Source organism: Thunnus albacares, chromosome 8, assembly GCF_914725855.1.
Source record: "Thunnus albacares chromosome 8, fThuAlb1.1, whole genome shotgun sequence".
NCBI lineage: Eukaryota > Metazoa > Chordata > Actinopteri > Scombriformes > Scombridae > Thunnus > Thunnus albacares.
In genome coordinates this window covers 11,009,181-11,028,027 of record NC_058113.1, presented here as the reverse complement: position 1 = coordinate 11,028,027, position 18,847 = coordinate 11,009,181, and the positions used below count along the sequence as shown (strand labels likewise).

General features: G+C 41.4%; 1 protein-coding gene across 1 annotated transcript; it reads right to left on the bottom strand.

Annotated features, from left to right (window-relative positions):
* Positions 1-816: 816 nt before the first annotated feature.
* On the bottom strand, positions 817-18,532 carry rspo3 (R-spondin 3). The gene is made up of 6 exons (XM_044357951.1): positions 17,630-18,532; positions 11,793-11,987; positions 11,034-11,177; positions 10,683-10,829; positions 10,269-10,445; positions 817-1,915 (listed from the first exon to the last, which is right to left on the bottom strand). Exons 1-6 carry the CDS (start codon positions 17,721-17,723, stop codon positions 1,692-1,694), a joined length of 981 nt encoding a protein of 326 aa, XP_044213886.1. The 5' UTR covers positions 17,724-18,532; the 3' UTR covers positions 817-1,691.
* Positions 18,533-18,847: the final 315 nt, after the last annotated feature.

Here is an 18,847-nt window from a genome sequence, read left to right as displayed (position 1 = left end):
TCAGAGATTCAGTTTATCATCACATATCACAAAGAAAGCAGCACGGCCTGAAAACTAAAAAAGATGAAGTATGAAAATTTGGCTTTTTTGCTTGGAAAAAGTACTTAAATGATGAATTGATTACGAAAATACTATTTTTCTGTCAAGTGAGTAATCGACAAATCGTTTCAGCTCTAAAAGGGATTTTGCATCGTTGGTTTCACATTTAAAAACTTATTTTTGACAAATTCATCTTTGCACTGAGACTGTTTGGATATGCATTGTTCAAATGCATGCAAACATATTAGATAAATTAATTATACACTTGAATTAATTCCATCAGTAAACGTAAAACTTTCTGTGACGTTTGAGGTACATAGTAGTTGTCATAGTTGCTTATTTGAAGAAAAATGAAAGTATTGTTCTTGTAAAGGACCAACAAGCTAATGAATAATCCCTATTGTGGGTTTTGACTTCCATATTGAGGACTGCAGGTAGATTGATATATTTCAACTGCATGTTTATGATTCACAAGATGCACTGACGAACACACGATAGGCTTTGCTGCGTGCACAAAACACAACTATTGTTTATTGTTTTGTACATGTTTCATAGTTTGAAGACTGTTAAGTTGTGAATTTAGTAACTAGGAGATGGGTTTTCTATCCATGGCAAGTATAGCAGTATGTAACTTACTACAATTGCTACCATTTTCAACCAAATGAGGCAACCTTTAAATTAGCAATTAATAATTGCATTCTGTCACTTTCAATTTTAATCATGTTAAAGTAGATTGTACAAGATGACAGTCAGATGAGAAAACATAACAGACACAAGTACAAACCCATTATAGTTTTATTTGACATACAGGTGCTTTTGGTTCCTAGTCAAGGAGCTTTACTGAGAGCACAGATTCAATTTACACAAAAAGAAAAAACAGTGGTAGGTTAGATTTATCACTTATCTGGATAAAACTAGCTTTTGTCCAAGACATACAAAACACGTGTTAATGGTTTTCAGTTTTTGACCATACTCCACTGACAAACTACTCAGTCTCCTTTGACTCACAGCATGCAGGTTCGCCTACATCAGTCATTTGTAGTGATTATGAAGTTGTCACAAGATGGCAAGAGCAAACTCACTTTTATTTTTTTCTTTACAAATTCTGCACCAAATAAAATAAAAGTATATCTAAAGAACAGGAACAACAATAATAAACACTTGTTCTACATAATGTTGCAAAATCTACATTCAAAAACCAAGACGCGCAATGTTGTACCAGGGCCCCATTAAATAACCATATCAACAAGCACATAGTATAACGTTTTTGTATCTCTGTCCGTCTGTCTGCTGGTCCTCCACACAGTCACAGACTTTTCTTACTTTGTTCTTCAGTACCAACAGCAGTCTCAGCAGTGTCTCTTGCATTTTTCGAAAGAGACACTCAGTGGTGGAAGTGAAGGAGTAGAGGCTACAGGGTAGATAAAATGACTTTTTAAAGTCCATAGTGGCCCAAGCCTTTTGGCTGAACGTGCCCCATCCCGCTTGTGCATAAACAGTATATTAAAATCATACAGGTAGCAGCAACACCCCTGCAGAGAGGGGTTGAGGGGGGCGAACAGTGGGTGAGGGTGGGGAAGTTTTGGAGTAGGAAGATTGGGAGGATAACAGGATGAGGGTTGGGAGGCGTTAGACTTTGTCTGTCCAGAGCACTACTGTACAAGGCCATCTTGAGGGGAGACTGGGTCTGTGTCTTGGCCTCTGCGATGCCTGTGCTCCGTTTTGTTCCTGTTATCAGAGTCTTCACGTTCACCTGTGTTTCTCTTCCTCTCTCGCTGCCTTTCTCTCTTCCTCTCCCGTCTCACTTCTTGGTTCTCCTTGTCTTTGCGGTTGTTGCGGTTCCTCCGTTGTCCTCTTACATTCTTCCCCTGTCCCCCTGGGTTAAGAAAATAAAATAATAAAGAATAGTAAAGTAGAGAAAAGGATAGAGCTCTCAGTAATGGTGAAAGCTATGAAAAGGAGGCTAAGAAACATTTGCATAATTTTTCTCATTTTTTCCACACTGTCAAAATAGTAAATTGTGGTAATCAATATTTTTAAAAAGACTGTTGACAAAAGGAAAACATTTTACTTTGGAACACATGCAATAATGTAGCTGCAGAAAATATCCAAAATATCAGTCCATATGTTAAGAAGTACAAACTGTTATGTGTTTCATAACATATAAGAATGGCTAATGTCTCAATGGATATTGTTCATTTACTCAAGGAATTTCTGCTAAGGGGCCTCAAACAAGAATGTTTCATACTATAATCATTTCCCACACAGTAATCTTCTTTGTTTTTACTGTAGCGCAAACCAGCCCAGTTTATCTGGCCATCTACTGGGGGATGTTTGATTGACAGGACTCAATGCTCAACTTTTTTCCATTAAAAAAACACGACATATAGAAAAACAACAAATAAATAAATGTAATAAAACCATCTACCCTATTAAACGTAGCCAGACTTGTTGAGGGAGGGTGAACACACTACAGACATTAAAAGGTGTCATTTCCCTTTAAGATGTGATGCTGGTTATTGCAGTGCTCTACATTCACCACTAGATGCCAGTCTTTAATCACAGACAGCAGCTCCACTGTCAGCCTATCAGCTGTTGCTGCCCTCTCCCTATGATGAGCAGACCTTTATCCAAAATAGAAAGCCTTTAAATAAACCCCCAATTTATCTGTTCTTGCAACACCATCTCATAAACAAAACCAAGAGTTTTGGTATGCTGAAGGTTTATCTCTGCTGGAGCTACAGTTATTAATGATAATAACAAGATCCACCCCCAGGGAGGTTGGAGACAGGACCTGCAAGTGAACGCAGAGGCCCTTTCCTGTTGTTGTACTGCTGCTGTTCATGTGTGAGTGGAACGGAGCAGCACGGCCTGCTTGGCTGGATGGCTGGCTAGTCGGGGGATTGTGAAACTGCTGAAGTAGGCAGTAGGCACAGACACGGAGAGAGAAAGAGAGATAAAGCGAGAGAGAGAGAGAGAGAGAGAGTTCTGTCTCCCTCCTGTCCGCTTCATGTTTGCCCCCCTACACTCATGCTCTCCCTTTCTGTCTGTTCATTAATCAAGTTATAGTCCTCTTGTTGGACCAGGGAGAAGGGCTCACTTCTCAGTGTTCCCTCCAGCACAAGTCAGATCAAATCACCCTCGGCTAAACTAAGGTCTACCTGTCCCCTGTGTTTAGCCTTTATCTTGAAATAAAAGAACACAAGGATAGGAGATGGAGGATTTGCATTTGTGCACAAACACAATGTTTACAAGGTTTGATTAAAAGAATATGGGAAATAAATAAAAAAATAATCAAAATCAAAGATAGTGAAGATGGTTGGGTGCCTGGATGGATGGATAGATGGTGGATGGATGGAGTAATCTGGTGCACTGACTCATTCAGGGTCTGCCCCTGTCCTCTATAAACACAGGAAGTCCCCTTCACTCTCATTGTTTTCTCTCTCCTGACACTATAACTATTTACAAGTTCAGTGGATTAGTCATACTGTAGCCCCCATGCTTTTGTAGAGCCAGAAGAGAAACCTAATCCATGCCATTGTTGAGATGATTAGGAGAGTGTTTATCAAACTGACCTGCATTTGGTTAGTTGGAACAGTTTCTGATGGGCTTTCTGTAAACTGTGTGTTGACAAGTGTGTAATGGACCCCAAATGAGACACCTTTTGAGGTTTTGGAACATTTTCAACGGACATTTAGGACATTCCCAAAAGCCAACTTTTAATGAATAAATGTTATAATCTTGTGTCTCCCTAACTTGCTGCCGCTCTCCCAGTGGCTCTCTCCCTGTGCGTGTGTCTATGTGCGATTGTGTGAGTGGAGACAGGTGTGCTGGAGTCAGAGCAGAGCCACACCAGCTGCACCTCATCACTATTATCAAGCTCTCTACAAATACCCAGCACTGCCACAACCACCCTGCCATATCATAGTCTCTGCTTCAGTCAGTATTACTATGCTTCAAGCCACTTCACCTGCATTTATCCAGTTGTCTTGTTGTTGCCCATCCAGGGAGGGTTGAATCAAGCTCGATTCAACCATGGATAACCGTGACCTGAATGACTGAGAATCTTCAGACCTCTTACTAAGCATTTCGGGATGAACACCCTCAGAATGGTACAAGAGTATGACAGGAAAGCCAGGAAAACTGCAGACTACAGAAACCACCTACAGTTTAACCTGAGATGCTGATAACATAGACTTCAACCAAGTCCAGTTGCCCTAAATTCAACCCTCCTTGGATAACCATGATCTGGATGACTGAGAATCTTCACAGACATCTTGTTGCCTGTTTTCCTGTACCTAACCCCATTTCCTTTCTCCTGCTGTTCTGTGTGCTCTGTCTCCAGTCCCTTGTCTCGTCTTGTCAGCCCTGCTTCCCTGCCCTGGATTCCCACTCTTCCCAGCTTTCAGCCCAAGCCCCAGCCCCATGTTCCCAGCTTCCAGCCTCTAGCCTCAGCCACAAGGTTCCTAGCTTCCAGCCCAATGCCCAGCTCCTGCTTCCCAGCTACCAGCCCAATCCTCAGCCCCTGGCTCCCAGCTTCCAGCCCAAGCCCCCACTCCCAGTTTTCCCGCTACCTACCCAAGCCTCAGCTCCTGGTTCCAAGCTACCTGCCCCAGCCCTCACCCCAGTTCCCAATTAGCAGCCCAAGCTTCCCCAGGCCTGCATTCCTTTTCCCCAGCTTTTAAAATAAAATCTTGTCATATCCTTGTCTCCTCAAGTGTCTGCACTTGAGTTCACCTGCTTCGTCCTGTGTGACAATGTCATCCAGAGTTTGAGCCTAGCAGTGAGTGAGTGGTTGGCTTTGAGGACAGCACACAAATCTCCCAGTAATGTTACGAGTTGGAACTTGCACCAATGGTAAAATATTGTAGCTTTATTCAAATGTAAACGTTCAAGAAAAGCTTCCATTTTTGTCTTCATCAGTGTTGGACAAGTTAATTAAAATTAGTGGTTAGTTATTAGTTAGTTCTCTCAAAAAGTAATTGAATTACTTTACCAATGACTGCATATAAAAAGTAATTTGTTACGAGGCAGAGTAACTTTTGCGTTACTTAACGCAAAAATTTAACTCGCCCCAAAATCTCAGAGTTCGATCCACTCCGTAAAGGATCCGTTTTGTTTTCCCCATAACCCAAAATCAGTTCAGTTCAATCCAGTTTCACAAACATAAGAAAGACAACTAAAATATCCGCCCCGGGTTTTACCGCAGGTTCACAACTCAAACCAGGGATAACAGCGGCAGGTCAGTTTCAGGTGTTGTTTACAATATATAACGTTATAACTTCAGAGACAAAGTTTATGTTGTACCACAAGTTGGCTACAATAACGAGCATAACGTTGCTCTGAGACACCGTAAGGTCAGATGATGTTTTTATGTTGTTTGTGCGTTTGTTTGTAGTTGTCCACTATTTTCACGTAAGACAAAAGTAACGAGTCCATTTGAATTTCAGTTATTGTAATTGGATTATTTAATTTGAAAAAGTAATTAGTAACATTAGTTACAAAAGTAGCAGAATTACAGTACCGCGTTAAATTGTAACGCGATATTCCCAAGACTGGTCTTCGTTAAAAGTGGAGCTGCTCTGCCAAGATTTGAACAATACGCTGTAAGGATGTACAATCACTTCACAAAAATATACTAAATACATTTTTTCCTACAAAATAAGAGTTCGGGCTGGTTATGTAGCTATGAGTGTTTTGGGGAATCCCCGTGTCTACAACTGAAATATATCCAAACGTGAACGTACTAGGATTGCTCAGGAGTTGTAATTCTTGACACAGTTCATTCGTGCAGACAAATGATATACACTATCAATTCATATTGTAATACTTACCCTTATGGCAGGTACTGGAATTATTTATAATTATATCATCAGTGTGAGGGCTTCCTATTGGTACAAGTAAACGCTGTTAAAAGGAAACAACTAAGAGATTTTTGACATTTAGGGATTTTCCCTTTTCCCGTTTAGGGATTTTCCCTAAATGTCAACCTAAGAGACGTTTGACATATATGGAAGTTCATTCATACACTTTCCTGACAAGAGTTAGATGAGAAAATCAATAGCACTCTTACTGTTGTCTGTTCAGCATTGAGCTTACGCCAGAAGGTTATAAACTTAGTTTAGCATTAAGACCGAAAGATGGCAAACAGCTAGCCTGGTTCTGTCCAGAGTTAAAAAAAAAAAAAAAAACACCTACCAACACGCAGTTACATGCTATAACTATTTTTTAATAACCAGCACAGTGATTTCCAGGAGTCTGCTTGTTGCCTGGAAATAGTTGTGGAACGTAACTCCCCGTAAAAGTCACTTTGGATAAAAGCATAGCCTATGTCAAATGATAAAATGTATGTAAGATAGAAATCAAGCATATTTCCCAAAATGTCAAACTATTCCTTTAATGTAGTTGACGTAACTGCCACAACTGTGAAGCAACTGAAACATTCATTAAACACCAAGCCCTTGAGCACTTTCTATTTTGTTGTCTAGCAATAGCTCATAAAGGTACAAAAATATAACACAAAGACAATAATAATGGTGTAATATAGGAGAGTGGTTGTAAATCTCTGAGGTCACTCTTTAACCTGTCACTAATGTTATACGATGTGCATCTGTTTGCACACTACATGCTCCACTTAAATTGTGTCATTAAAGACCGGATACACTAAAGGATTTTATATGACCTACACAGTACAAATATTGACATTCATGTCAAAACAGTAAATCTGAATCTCCCACTGAAATCCTTGTCTGTCACTGTTACTCATGTTCTGAATACAATTAGTGCTAAACTCAGTATTTGTCATTACAAGTTAAGAATTTTGCAATAATCTGTTGCTAATGAGGAGGAATGTACACAGAAAAGTGTTCACCTTTTCATCCTGTATTCATCCACTCATCCTGCTTTACTGGGTTTCGACACTGTGTGTGTATGTGTGTGTGTGTTCGTTTGTAAGAGCAAGGTGAGAGTCGGAAACACACAGAAATCAAGTGAGAAAGCAGAAGGGCACTGAGGGTAAGGGAAGATGTGTTTATGTGTGTTTGCACACGTGTGTGCGGTTGGAGGAGCACTGTGTGTTTTATGGTGGTACATCCTCAGTGGCAGGCGTTCTGTCGTCCGGGGAGCTTTTGGCGGGAGCCAGGCTGGGATTAAAGGCTATGGGCTGTCCCACAAGTGGAATGCCTGCCGCATGGCCGCCAGGATGTCACGAGGGGGGTTCTGGGTGTGTGTGTGTGTTTGTGTGTGTGAATCCCCCTCTACTGACTGGTTGGGGATGGGTGGTTTAACTGTATGTATGTCTCTCTGTGGTGTGTGTGAGTGTCTGTATGTATATGTGTGTGTGTGTGTGTGTGTGTGTGTGTGTGTGGTGGGAGTTAAGGGGGGCTAGGGTTTGCAGAGGGCACACAGTCTATCCGGCTACAGAGATAGAGGGGTGAACAGCAGGTCGATCGAAGGACAAATTAGCCAGCATTAACTTGAGAGACGGCGGCGGATGAGGATGTGTGTGTAAACATTCATAATCTCTAGCCATGGATAACGGAGGAACAGAGCCAAGTTTCTCTGACTCCAAGCCTAAATATGTCTGCGTGTTTCCTGCAGTTTTATAACTTTTCTGACGTGACATCTATAATTTAAAACATCATTTAGGAGTTAATCACTACAAACTGGAAGTTGTGATTTTGCAACGATCCTCCGGAGGCTTAAGTTAATTTATTTTTATAGGGAGAGTTTGATATTTTGGAAAAATACACTCATTTGCTTTCTTGGTGAGAGTTAGATGAGAAGATTGATACCACTCTTATCTGACAATGGTATCAATCTTCTCATCCAACTCTAAGCACAAAGACAAATAACTACTTCCCAACACATCAAGTAATTCCTTTAACAAAGAATGGCCATGAATCTGTTCAGCTAGGCAAATCTACATTTTGAAAATCTGCAAAGCACTGTGCAAGATTACTTTTTAGTTTGTTTAAATGCAAAAAGGAGGGTGGAACTTTAAATTGATTACTAACAAGTGTGATGCATTTAATGATTTGTAATTAGATGGATGTTGCTCATAAACACCTTGAGCAAGTAACATGTAAAGATAAGATAAGATAGAAAGTGAGAGGTCACTCAAAGGCTTAAAAACAAGTGAGAGACGTAGCAAGAGTAGGGGTGTCAAGAGGAAGAGGAGAAATGCAAAAAGGATCTTACAGAATTTTAGAGGAGTTTTGGGTTTGGGGCAAGGATGGTGGATGTATGAAGAAGAAGAAGAACACACAATAAAAGTAAATAATATGTATAAAGCCAACAGAAGGAGCAGTATGGTGAAAGAGGATGAAATTAGCAAAGAGCTGGAAGACTCATGTGGAGGAGTAAAACGATGTAGCGAGGAGCAGGAAAGGAAGAGGAGAGGGGGAAGGAGAAGGCCAAGGGAGAAAGTGCAGAAAAGGAGGAAAGGAAGAGGAGGAGGAGGATGTATCAGTGTCTGAGGGCTGCTGGAGGATTACCGGGGGCTCTCTGAGGTCGGACCACTGACCCCCTAGCGTGTGCAGAACGTAAACAGTGAGGAGAGGACGCGCCGAAGCAGATAATTAGCTCTCATTCACTGTGGATGCTCTTGGAGTGGGAGCAACTGGGTAATCACACGCGGGGGCAAAGTCGATAAATGGGGTCTGTAGTGTGTAGGACTACACACATCTGTCTTTCTTTCTTTCTTTCTTTCTTTTTTCTTTCTTCCTCATCTCTCATCTCATCTCATCTCTCTGTAACACACCCCTCCTCCCCCCTTTGCCAGGCTCAAGCTAGATCAACAGAGCCGTCGACCACACTAAAGTCTCGGCCCCGACTCGACTGACTGGGAGCGCCAACAGGGAGCTTATATGGGGGTCTATGTTTTCTTTAGTGTGGTAGGATGTGTGTGTGTGTGTGTGTGTGAGGGTGGGTGTGTGTGGGTGTGGAGGGCTTGAGGATGGGGGAACGGATCAGTAGAGAGATACAGATAGAAAGTGAGAGAGAGAGGGATAGGCAGGGTGATAGAGGGCACATTTCACAGTCTGCCTTACAAATCACGTCGACCCAGTTGACTCTCTTCACAAATTACCACCAAGAGCAACGGCTGTGTAGTTATTTTAGTGAGACGAAGTTGGTATGTGTGTGTATTTATGTGCGTGTGTTAAGTGTGCCCGAGTGAATGTGCAAGTGTGATTTGTGCATTTGTCTGACTTGTTTGAAATGGAGAGGGTGTATTTGTATCTGAATTTGTGTGTGTATGTATGTGTGTGTATTGGCAGCTGTGGGGATAAACCAATACTGATCCCCTGGTCGCCGCGTGCCTCCCAGGGGGAGGATGTTGATGTTGAGCTGGCTGTTTCTGCTCCAGAGTCAACTGCTTTTCTGCTGCATCACACACACACGCACACACACACACACACACACACACACACACACACACACACACACACACACACACACACACATGCACATGCACACACACACACACACACACACACACATGCACACATGCACAGAAACACACACATGCACACACATACACACAGTGTTTGTTCTGTAAGTGTGAGGCCCCAGGGGGGCTGGATCTCAGCCTCCTAGCCTGTCTGCGATCTGTCATTTAACACTACAGAGCCCAGGCTAAAAAACAACCAGCCGTAGCCGCCAACCACCTCAGTAACCACACACACACAGTATATGCATAACACAAAGCGATCGTAAATATGCCACAGCATCGGGGTTTATAAAGAGACAGCCCGTCTGAAAGCAGTTTTCACTCTATTCATTGGAAATGATCACGCTATTCCTTGTTTACTAGGAGCAGAGAAAGCGGTTTTACTGTTTAAAAATCCAAAGAGGTCTCGTGGGAAAACACACAACATACCCATTGCAACATCGCCAATGTGTGTTCCCCCCACTGTCCTCACTCTAACCACAACGACAATCCTCTGAGTAAACAGTCGTAGTCCTGAGCGGAAGAACGACTAGATCTGATTGTACAAGCTGAAGCAGCAAGGTCTGGAATTCATAGAGTAGAAATCATGCCATGTGTCACAAATACAATGTTGGCAGTGAGCGTGATGGGTCAGTAGCAACTACAGTAGACAATGTCTAGTATGCAGTTTTTAAATTCAGCTTTTTTTTTGGACACATAGCTGGAACACAGAAACACTGCTACAGTGTCTTCCTTTTCCTCCTCACTTCCTTCTTATCGTCTCCATTGTTTTATTTACCTGTACATTTTTTCCTCTTGACCGGGCACTCTTTAGTCTCAGAGGTCTCGGGGCAGGGTTTGCCGAGGGGTGATGGGTCCACGAGGACCTGCCGTGTGCGGGTCTCCCGGCCCTGACATGGTCTACCAAACCGAGAGCAGGGGCTCCACTCGCTCCACTCACCCACCTCGCAGTGCACTGACAGGGGAAAAACGGAGACAGAGAAGTGAGAGTGGGAAACATCAATGTTTAGCCATTCCAAGTTTGAAATTGGGTTACTCTCTTTTCTTTGTTAAAATTCAAGCTTATTTGCCAGTTGTGGCCTCCAAAAATGTGGCATAGGCCCCTTCTAACAAAACAGGCTTTCAGACCACAGCTCTGTATCTTATTAGATAATTATTTTATGTGACACATCCACAGACATACTGGACTGACCTTGTGGTGTACACTCCATGAGTTTGTCATTGGGCTCATACTCCTCTGGACAGACATGTTGGCATCTCCCACTGAGCTGGTACAGGCCCGGCCGGCACCGTGTACATGTCTCACCGTTCACGCATGACTCACACTCTGCAGGGCACTCTGCAAAGACAAAAGCATAGTATAGTGGCCAAATTTAACGTGTAAACATGTCATGCCTCTATCTTCTGCATGGGTAATGTTGGAAAAAACAACATGTAAGGCATCATGTTTTACAAAAATTTGTCCCCTCTATTAAGAGTTAAATAAAGGGCAAACCCTACATTTTATTCCCGTCTCTGAATGATATGAACCCTGAACGCTCACCAGGAACACACTCCCTCTGTGTGTCGCTGCGGACCAGCCCCTCAGGGCAGTTCTCCTGGCACTTGCCCTTGTGAAGGTAGAATCCTGCTCGGCAGCGCGTGCAGAAGTTCCTGTTGAAGCAGGAGTCGCACTCCGTCTTGCACTCTGACAGAGAAACACAGACCCACCACCAGCGTTTATTTAAACCGTACAAGTTATCGTGTGTGTCCTGCGTGTTAAATATACAGGGTGTCAGTGCGTGTGTGTGTGTGTGTGTGTGTGTGTGTGTGTTCGTGTTTGCATGTCTCACTGGGGATTCAGTCAGGAATATAGACCACTGCAGGCAGATTGATGTCTTTCTGGTGGCTGGTGATATATGATTTCAAGTAAAACAACACCTAATTCAGTTTAATGTCACCAAAAGGAAACATACTTAACAGGCTAACTGCTAGCCTGTTGCCCAGCTCAAACTGTATGTACATAATGCCAAATGTCACAAGCAGGTCTTGAAACTGTTGCTTGTAAAGAGTTGTATGTATGGAGAAGGACATCCTTGTGCTTATGTTTGTCACATGTAAGTAAAATAAACTTTTAAGAGGCCGAACTTAACTCAAGACAAGTTTAAGACACTTTTCTTTGTGTGTTTGTTTTGAGTAAATATCACACTGATAATTTAGCAGGAAATTGATTATTTTAATGATTAACTCATTGTAATTAGTTAGTCCAGCCACTAACACCTAGATACTTGTGTTAGTTTACAAGGAACATGCAATGGCTTACTTGTGCAGGTGTTTCTGTCTGGGGCGCGAGTGCCGTAAAAGCCTGGAGGACAGGAGGGCAAGCACACCCCGATCTGCTTCATCCCAATCCTCTGCAAATGCATGAATAAGCGTGACTTGCAGGACAGGCAGCCATTATAGTCAGAGCAGGTCTCACAGCCACTCTGCTGACACACTGAGCTCACACCAGAGATCTCTGTTGACAGGAACAGGGGGAAGCTTATTATTTTCACATGTGGTATAATAGGAAAAACTAAAATATTAAGATTAAGGCAACATTTTCAGACATTGTAAGCTAAATCAGTAAAATTAATCCTAATGGATAACTTGTCTAAATATGTTATAGTTTTGGAGAGATCACAACATCTGACTTGTAGATTCCATACCAGTGATACCAACCTCCCTCTTATTGAAAGCACATAGCAGGAATTCACCTTTCTGTTGGTGCCAATAATGGACCCATTAAACTTCTGGCAGGTTTTATATACAACCCTATAGCATGTAGCACTTAAACTTTAAGATAGAAAATATAGTGTGTTCTCATATTTTCTCAGCCAGCCAAATGTGTAGTCCCAGAAGAGCCATTTTAGATCCTTGACGAGACACCTGCACTAAAATAAACTTACCATTAGGTCTTTAAATCTGTTGTGTCACCTCTTTCTTGCTCTCTTCCCATCTATACCAGCATCTGTATCATTTATTTCTGTATTCAAAAATTTCACCTCGCTACCTAAAAAGACCAATGGACAGAGAATAACATCCCATGTGCCTACATATGCTAAAACCTCTAGAAAAATAACGCTTTGAATATAAACCTCTTCTTCTTTAATTGAATTATTTTGCTGCTTATTAGGCCCAGACTGTTATGGGGGTTTATACATTTCAGTGTAATATCAGTGCAGCTGTCGGGCCAGTGGGTCTAAACTCATGTGCTTCTCTTTACAATACCAATGTAAGTATTTTAGTGATGGCACATCACTCTCAATGAATTATTGGCTGTATATTAGTGTATGTTGAATGCAATGTATCATACGTCCAGGAGATTAGTAAGAAGATAATGTAAGGCATACACAAACCGTCAGACATACTGTAGATTTATGTTCCACACATGAGTTTCAGTAAGCAAGATAATAAGATGTAGATTTTAAGTCAAGATTGCTAAAATGGGATAAACTTAATGATATATCATGTTTTCCAAGAAAGTGGGCTAAGGGCAGACAACCATGTCATGAAGGGCAATTATTTTACATGCATAAGTGGCATAATGCAGAGTCACAGGACTAATCACCTACTGCCAGTGACCACAATTTATACCATGTTTACAACCGTGTTTATGGGCATGAGTACTGCTGTGTTTAGTTTATGTTGGTGTATTTCACAGGAAGGGTTTTCATCCCCCCACTCTTCACAGATTTGTGGGATGATTCACCAGACTTTGTCTTTTGAGGATGAAAGCCTGGGTTGTAGGTTTAAATCATTTGAATTGTTTGTTGACAGCCATGTCAAAGACATTTTTATGCCTCCAAAGTTACAGCAAGTTTATTTCAATATGATGGCATGTGTTGAAGTCCATGATTAAAGACATATAGATGTACATGCTGCTACTGGCATATTGTAGATTAGATAGACTTTGGGCTGATAACTAACTGTATTAAAGAAGAAGACAAAAATTCAGTATAATTTCATTCAAGCTTTTGCTTCCTGCAAAACAGCAACAAAGAGGGTTTGTGGGGTTGGATGTGTATATGTGTTGTATGTGAGGATGTTCTTTGCTCCTGGTTCCAATGTTATTTAACAGTATCACTTTCTCTATGAGGAAATGGGTTCAACTTGAAATACTGTGCTTTAGTTAGGTCAGGAATGTGGCTGGTACAGGCTACTATTATATTATTGCTTAACATGCACCAGGAATAACACCTGTGACACAAAGTCAACATGTATCCATGAGAAAAGTCCCGTGTTTTTCATACTTGCACACTCACACTGCATTGATCCGCCATTCCTAAAGGTATTAGTATTTTGGAAATTGTTGCAGTTTCACTCATGGTTGGCAAATAAATGGCAGCCCCTGCAAGCAACCACTGAATTAGTTTTCCTCTTCAGCCTTGCATGGCATTTCATGCCACTGGCTTAAGTTGGTCCTCGTCCTTCTTGTCTAAGTTCCGGGTTTAGCTGCCGGTTTACAATAGATCATTAATATTTTGTTTGAAATATCTCAACGATCTTTACAACTGCTGTCCATTTGCCCACATGTGCTCCTGCCAAGCTGCCTTGATCCACAGAAGTCTTAAGACACAGGAATTTGGCTTTGCCCTCACACTGACAAAACCTCAGTTGGACAGTGGTATCTTACATAACATACCAACAAAGTCACATATGAATAAACACATTCACAAGCCGGCACACACACAGATGGTTCATAGCAAAAAATAGAATTGTGCAACAAAATAGAAGTAACATGGGAAAGAACAGACATTTTATCTAAACTGGTAATTATCTATGTCTTTAGGGTTCAATTATGCAACACACTTGATTTCACCACCTTAACAATACACATGTCCAGCCTGAAACCAAGAGGTAAAGCCATCCACAAAAACTGATCAGTCTTCATAAACTGTATATAATATGTATGTAATTCCCACTGTTAGCGCCCACAAGCCTTTTTTTTTTTTTTTTTGGATGCATCATCACAGACAGGAAGCTCGGAGCTCGGGTTCAGTCTCTGCATGGTAATTTTGGTCAGTTGACTGAATGGTCAATGACCTCCAACTCACTCTTACCCCCTTCTTTCCCTCTGAAGTCTGTACTCATTCACCCCCTCACCAACTAATCCCTCCATCCTCCCTGATATCTCTGGAAGTGTCAGATATCTGCATCCTTGAAGGAAGTTTGCATTCTTAGAAGCACTTGTCAATTAATGGATACTGAGTCAGTCTGGCAGGCAGAGGATTACTCCTTACTGTAGAACGTGACCTAAACCTTCAACTTCCTTAGACAAAAAATGAATGAGTGCTGAGGTGCTGCCATCTCATTACATCATGTTTCGGTATGTGGTTACGCTGTTGGGATAAACTGATTTATGTTTTTCAGTCGAAAAAAAAGCACATTTTCAGTAATTAATACAAACTGAAAGAAGTTAGGATTTCACAAAAGACATTCTGTTTTCTGTCCCGTAATTTAAGCACTAAAGTTTCAGTGGATACCCCCACTCCCACCTCTCTCACACTGTTGAGAGGCTCTTTAATATTGTTTAGGAAGAAATAAACATTTAAAAGAGAGAATTTGTGTGTCCTAACATAGCACAGGGTAAAGCAGACAATAAAATGTCTATATATCCGACATTATTATTATTTAAGTATTACATTATTAACATATCTACCTACATTTTCGTCTGTTTTATTTTCATTAGGACTGATGTCTAAACTAATTTTTGGTTTGCTGCAGTTTATAAGCTCTATATGGACTGTTTCACCATGCTGAACAGCAAAACAATCCTCAGGACTCCTTCAAAACTGCATAATATACACGCAGTTGTTGCAACTCTCTGTCTTGAAAAAAACAAACAAATTATTTTCCAAAATTCAAGTTTGATGGCCATGAAAAAGGTTTTAGGGGAAAAATAACAACAAAAGTCCTCTTTCTGATCCGGAGTGCAGGTCAGAGCTCTGTAATAAAATGTAAAGAGAAAGAGACACATGCAGAGAGAAGTTTCAGCCACAGGTGGCCGGCATAAAAACATCACTCCGAAGGTCTATTATTGTACAGTAGATCACAGACAGTTTTCAGCCACGCTGGCAAGTGATACATGGAATATTCCAGTTATCACTGCTCCTCTCTAACAGACTTAGTCACAAAGCACATCTGGAGACCCTCAGTGATAAAGTGTGTGGAGGAATAGTAGAAAAATATACTTTATTGATACTTATTTTATAGTGTCATGGAAAAAGGCCGGCCATAGCTCAAGAGATTAGACATAATGTTGGACCCCATGGAGATAGGGGAGATGAAATACCACCAGACTTGAGTGTTTTCAGTGTGGAACCTGGTGTTTTGATGGAGCATACTGTCAGTTTTGTATTAACTCAGATTCTTAACAATAATAAGAACAAGATGGGACATGATTTCAGTGTTGATAACCTACTTGAGTTAAAAGTGTCTGGAATAACTCGAAACCCATTCGATGTGAAGTGGACAGAATAAACTTTTTCCGCGAATTACAGAATCTTGCAGTATATGGAAATAAGCTGAACCTAGAAGCTACAGCGCCAAATATGGGAACTAAAGCTGTGAATATCCATTTGAGCACTGTCGTTAGTCAGCCCTAATAAACAGGCACCAGACCATCCTGAAGTGCGGTCTGCTGCTCTGACCGCTAGAGAGCGACGGGAACCAGGAGACTGAGAGCGGCGACTGCAGGCTTCAGGTGACAGACAGCACAGTTAATGAGATCAATTAAGGATAAAAGGAAATCCAATAAAAGCGGGCTGATAATGGCGAAATTACTGAAGGTATAATAGAGTGTGCCATCCAATCAAAGAGCCAGAGGAGCACGCTCTGGAATTGGCTGGAAATTAATTGAGTGAATTTTAGAATAACTGCATTTTGTAACAGTAATTAAACAACTTAAATTCCAGGAGTTCATAAACCTCATGATGCTTAATTCAGGACAGGAGTGTGGAAGTTGTTGATAATATTTTATTGATCTTTAATATCTATTTATTATTTTCAGGAATTAGGGCAAAACTTCTTCTGATTTGCCACAAGTGAATTGAAATTGAATTGAATTTTGATTAGTCATCTTAAATTATCTAATGGGGAGATCCAAACGCAGCAAATATTAGGTCATATCTCGACAAACTCAAGTCAAAGGAACATTGACGCACAGGGTCCCTGTTGTGCGTCTGCGTAAGTTTGGTGACCTATAAGTCTGCCAATGCACTGACCAAATCATATACCTGTCACCAGTTACTAACCGTAAATCTACAGTAACCTGAATATAAGATACTGTTTTTGTTGGCACGATACAGGATATACCTCTAGTCTGGACACTTCTGTGACTTAATGCCTCTCTGACTAAATATATATATGAATGTACGCAGTGTTGGGGAGTAGTGAACTATATGTAATTAAACTAGTTTACATTTTGCAGTAGCTTGCTGGTAGTTCAACTACATTTACATTTGCAAGGTGATTCAAGTAGTTACATTACTTTTTTTTGCCATTTTTGTGTAGTTCACGACTGAAACTACAAACAATTTTGGGCCATAAAAGGAAAGGAATGACTTTTTATTTTTATTTTACCGTTGCTTCTCTAACTGAATCCCCTTTGACCATCCCCGCCCCCTTTTCCTTTTCACTTTCGCTGTGAAGGCAGCCACCAACACACACTTGACCTTTGTGTATTTTTACAATAAACTCAATTGAGTGGCATCTTTTGCTGGCATGTGATTATTTTGTACAATATTTTGTTATAATTTCGTATCACATGTACATTGACAATTAAAATTTAAAAAAAAATGTTTTATTTTTTTACAAAGTAGTTTGAACTACTTTTTCTAAGTAGTTTTATTAAACCAAACTAGATATCTCCCTGAGATTTTGCTGTAGTTCAACTTCTTCAAGTGTGAAGTAATTGGTAGCTTGCAAAGCTTTCAAACTAGCCTCCCCAACACTGAATATATGCTATATGCTAAAAAAAAAAAAAAAAAAAAAAAAAAAGCAAAACAAGCAAACAAACCACAGAAGCACTCACACATAACGAGTTTTCTGAGTGTAGGTGTGTGTGAGTGTGTGTGTGCACTAAACACCGGGCAGCATGCCTCACTTCACTTTACTCACGTTTAGGTCGGTTCGGGCTGCTGTTCGGCTGACAACCAGTGTAATCCATGCAGTGCAAGATGATCAAAACAAAGGAGATCAGTTGTAATTGCATAGTAGCCCAGAGATGAGACTCGTAAAGCCAATGTCAATGTTCACCAAAACACTTATTGGGTAAGATTCCGTTTTCTTCCCCCAGACGGAGGCAGAGGGTGATAATTCCTAGACACAGCGGGACCCCCAGCTATGTGGTGATATGTGATGATGGTAGTGTACGGTGGCCCAATGATGCCTGGGCCGCTTAGACTGTAACATCCTGTAAAGGATCTTCATATGTGCCAAGAAAGCCAGACTGAATCAGGGATCCGTTATCCGTGCTGTGTTAAAGAGCATCCCCCCCAAAAAACGGACAAACACATAAAAAGCTCGATTTTCATCCGTTGCGCGTAGGAGGAAAACAAAATCAATCATTAGTGTAGGTCAGAATGATGAATAGGATTATTATTTATAGTTAGCATGGCTCTCAAAAAGTTTGAGACATTATATCCATGTGTAGAGCTCCAGATTGACCTTTCTTTCCCTCTCCCCGTCTTTCTCAGTGGAGATGCGCCGTGCGTCCCGGTGTGTGTGGATACTCTAAAGTGCCAGGCACGCTGATGGTCTCGGTTTCATTCAGCATCAGCTGAAGCACAAAAAAAGTAAAAGCCAGCACAGGACCAACACCAGTAACCACAAAATCAATTTGTAAGTTGAGTGTTTCGCAGTTCTTTGGGCTGTCAAACACACACCTCCTCTCACTCGCTGTCGGCGGCAGGCAAACCAATCTAAATCTCCGCAGTTTCAGCGCTTTTCTGCTTTGCGTGCAGGACCCATTCACTCCCCTCCTGCCGGCCCGCTGATGACTTCAGCCCTCTGCTGTCTCTCTGTCTCTCTCTCTCCCCCTATGAGCTCCAAAGTTTATTTAGAGGGCAAGCCCCCCGCGTCAGAGAGGGAGAGAGAGAAAGAGGGAGAGAGAGAGAATGAGAGAGAGAGAGAGAGAGAGAGAGAGAGAGAGAGAGAGAGAGAGATGGGTGGGGTGGGGTGGGGGGGAGTGGACATAGGCCTACTGAAGTTATTTCAACGAGGGTTTAGAGATGTGAACTGTAGCTTCTCTATGAGTCCTGTCTGGCATTGTGCTTCCATGTGATGCTCTAAATGCACGTCGTTAAAATGGACTGAATGTAAAAATGGATGTGAGTG

Bases quoted from the DNA above. Each gene is read 5' to 3' on its own strand.
- rspo3 (XM_044357951.1), bottom strand. From the start codon at position 17,723: ATGCAATTACAACTGATCTCCTTTGTTTTGATCATCTTGCACTGCATG. The intron at 10,446-10,682 runs GTCAGTCCAGTA...TTCCCCTGTCAG, and splicing joins CATGGAGTGTACACCACAAG to TGCACTGCGAGGTGGGTGAG. The intron at 1,916-10,268 runs GTAAATAAAACA...TTCTTAACCCAG, and splicing joins CAAGAGGAAAAAATGTACAG to GGGGACAGGGGAAGAATGTA.